Raw genomic sequence first — 2722 nt, forward strand, 5'->3', positions numbered from 1 at the left:
ATTCACAGTCTGCCTACACCAAGATAATAGGCTGTGCGGATGACAAACCAATTTCCCAGACAGCCATAATCCAAGATTATCTGAAGAAGTCTTAAAAACAACTAATCGGGTTGTTTTGGGTGAAAAAGAAAAGGTTAAAAGTGGGTGGTAGTTACGTAAATATTTCAAAACCAAATCTTCAGCGACAGCCATAGCAAAATGATTTCATATTTAAGAAACACTGCAGCTCAAAAATAGTGCAATTTCTTTGAATTATTTCTTAATTATTACAAGATAAGCACTTGCACTAAGCCAGTTTGCACTTTGCCGCCAGACTACAAGGCATTGAAGCTTATATTCAACGAGGGTAACAGAAAAAAGCAAAAGTAGTTTCCAAAACAAACAAGCAGTCCAAAATCATCCACCCACAATCTTAACCGGTTTATGACCACAGTAGCTTGGCGCATGAATGTCTTTTCTGATGATAGGGCGAAAGCATTAATCATCATCTCCATCTGCAGTTGAAAAAGAAGCGGGAGGAAACTTATATCAAAATAATGGTGTGCAAGCAAATAATATATGTAACTTTAATCTTTAAGCTTTGATATAAAGCAAGCTCTTAACTGTTATACTACTGTCATTGATCAGCTAACAGAAAGATAATAAGAAAACAAAATATCCAGTTCCAACTTTGGTATTTTCAAAAGACGGTCAGTTTGGTTTGGGATAAAGTAACAACAATACAAGTACAGCATCAAAACAATTTGAACAACTCCTCCATCCGGGGAATTCTAGGGCATGCATACATACAAATAACATCAAAAGAATTTTGAAAAACAAGGATATTACATAGCATGCAAAGGCAAAGCCGCATTCTGTAGCAGTCAGAAATAAGAACAACAAGGGAAGCGTTTGGTCCACAAAATATAAGATTACCTTTGGTAATAGGATTACCAAAATGTAAGAGTACTTAACATATTACTGTGTATGTTACATTACTCTGTTTTAGTTCATCCGGCTAGAATATAAAATTTTGTTGTTCGGTTGACGAAATGTAAGATTACCTAAAAACACATTTCATCATCTAATTCTAATGAGAGAACTACTATGTATTGATGGGTAGAAATCATTACCAATAAGCATTCTATTTTGCTGTAATACTGATACACCCACCAATGACTTCTCTTGATTGCTGTACTATGTAACGTAGATTATAGATAAGTCTTCAAGGAAAAACCAGTATGATTACATGGTGTAGTACTTAATGTACGTGAATAGCGATTCTATTATAATATTATGATTATTTTTTCTTTTTATTTCTGGCCAGCAACTTTATGATCAGTTCATTGCTCCTCTTTTTGGTTATTTCTGAAGATAATTAAAGAACATTACTTCTGAAAACTGGCTGCATTGTCCGCCTATTTTGTTATGCCTTAAAGAACTTATGAACATAATGAACAAAAAAAAAGGGAACTTAACTAGTTCACTTTTTGATGAAATAGTTTCTTCCTTCCAATCAGACATGATTATTTTTTTGTTTAAAGGGTAAAATTGATCGAAGTTATAAAAAAGATAGAACATAAAATTGGCCTGGAATATTTCATATTTAGATGTCTCCTATAGTATCAAATCTTAGCACTATTGGGAATGTAAGATAGATTACCAGCTCAAGATAATCTTCTGAATCCAAACACAAGAATGGTGTTCTGACATCTTATAATACCACTGAGAATGCGAGATTCTTTGAACCAGACATAGCTTAATAGTATAAATGGATAAAGATAAAACTGATTGCAGGTCATACGAGTTGTTTAGTTTAGTTTTGATTTCATTCCATTTGATTAGGTAAATTGATAAAAGTTAAGGCTCAGTTTTAGAAAATAGAAAATTCTGCAATGAAATAAGATAAAAAAGAACTAACAACTAGTAGTAGAATCGAAGGTCATGAAATGAAAGAAAGAAAATAGAATTGCTAACCAAAGTAGCGGCGCTCGTTGGCAGCCTTGGCCTTTTCGAGCATATTGTCAAGGTCCCGTTGGAGCTGAGCGTCCCAATTCACAAGCTGGTTAACGAACACGGCTCCCAGACCCATCCCCAACAGGTGCTCCCACGGATCTGCATTTCGTTTTGAATTTCAATTTCAGTCTAGGGTTTCAAATTAGGAACAAGTGGCAACCATATAAAGGAACAGAAAAAGAAAGAAATCGGACGTCGCATATAAGGGAGCTTGCGGAGAGCGTTGGAGTACATTTGGGTGCCCAGTCCCAGCAGTGCTCCGATCACCGTTGCACTCACTGCCATCTCTTCTTCCTCTTCTCCTTAGCGCTTTACTTTTCTGTCTGTACCCCTTCCTTCCTCTATTTTGTTTATTATCAAATGTAATTGTACCTAAACTTGGTAACCTTCTTCAAATTAACCTCGAGATTTAATTTTTAACACATAAAATTAAAATATGACGGAAAATAAACTTGGCATCCCTTATACAAATTGATCCTTGTAATTAACACCATTAATTTTTAAACATTTGGGTGCTATGGCCAAATTAAAATATGACACGAGGATAAACACACACAAAAAAAAAAACTTAACATTTCAAAAATGTTTAAATTTAAAATTAACATTTTTAGAAAAATATAAGAAATATTTATTATAAAAATTCAAAAAATTTAATATATATAATTCAATACATAAAAATAAAAAATTAGTTAATATTTTAAAAATTACAAAAAAAATATTTTGAAAA

General features: G+C 33.2%; 1 protein-coding gene across 1 annotated transcript; it reads right to left on the reverse strand.

The window, feature by feature from the left end:
• Positions 1-227: 227 nt before the first annotated feature.
• LOC105763097 (hypothetical protein) lies at positions 228-2361 on the reverse strand. The gene is made up of 3 exons (XM_012581174.2): positions 2190-2361; positions 1957-2094; positions 228-494 (listed from the first exon to the last, which is right to left on the reverse strand). Exons 1-3 carry the CDS (start codon positions 2278-2280, stop codon positions 478-480), a joined length of 246 nt encoding a protein of 81 aa, XP_012436628.1. The 5' UTR covers positions 2281-2361; the 3' UTR covers positions 228-477.
• Positions 2362-2722: the final 361 nt, after the last annotated feature.

This window comes from Gossypium raimondii, chromosome 12 (genome assembly GCF_025698545.1).
Source record: "Gossypium raimondii isolate GPD5lz chromosome 12, ASM2569854v1, whole genome shotgun sequence".
Classification (NCBI taxonomy): Eukaryota; Viridiplantae; Streptophyta; class Magnoliopsida; order Malvales; family Malvaceae; genus Gossypium; species Gossypium raimondii.

Excerpts from the sequence above, each read along its gene's own strand:
- LOC105763097 (XM_012581174.2), bottom strand. The coding sequence starts at position 2,280 with ATGGCAGTGAGTGCAACGGTGATCGGAGCACTGCTGGGACTGGGCACC. Across the intron at positions 2,095-2,189 it reads CAAGCTCCCTTATATGCGAC|ATCCGTGGGAGCACCTGTTG; the intron begins GTCCGATTTCTT and ends AACGAAATGCAG.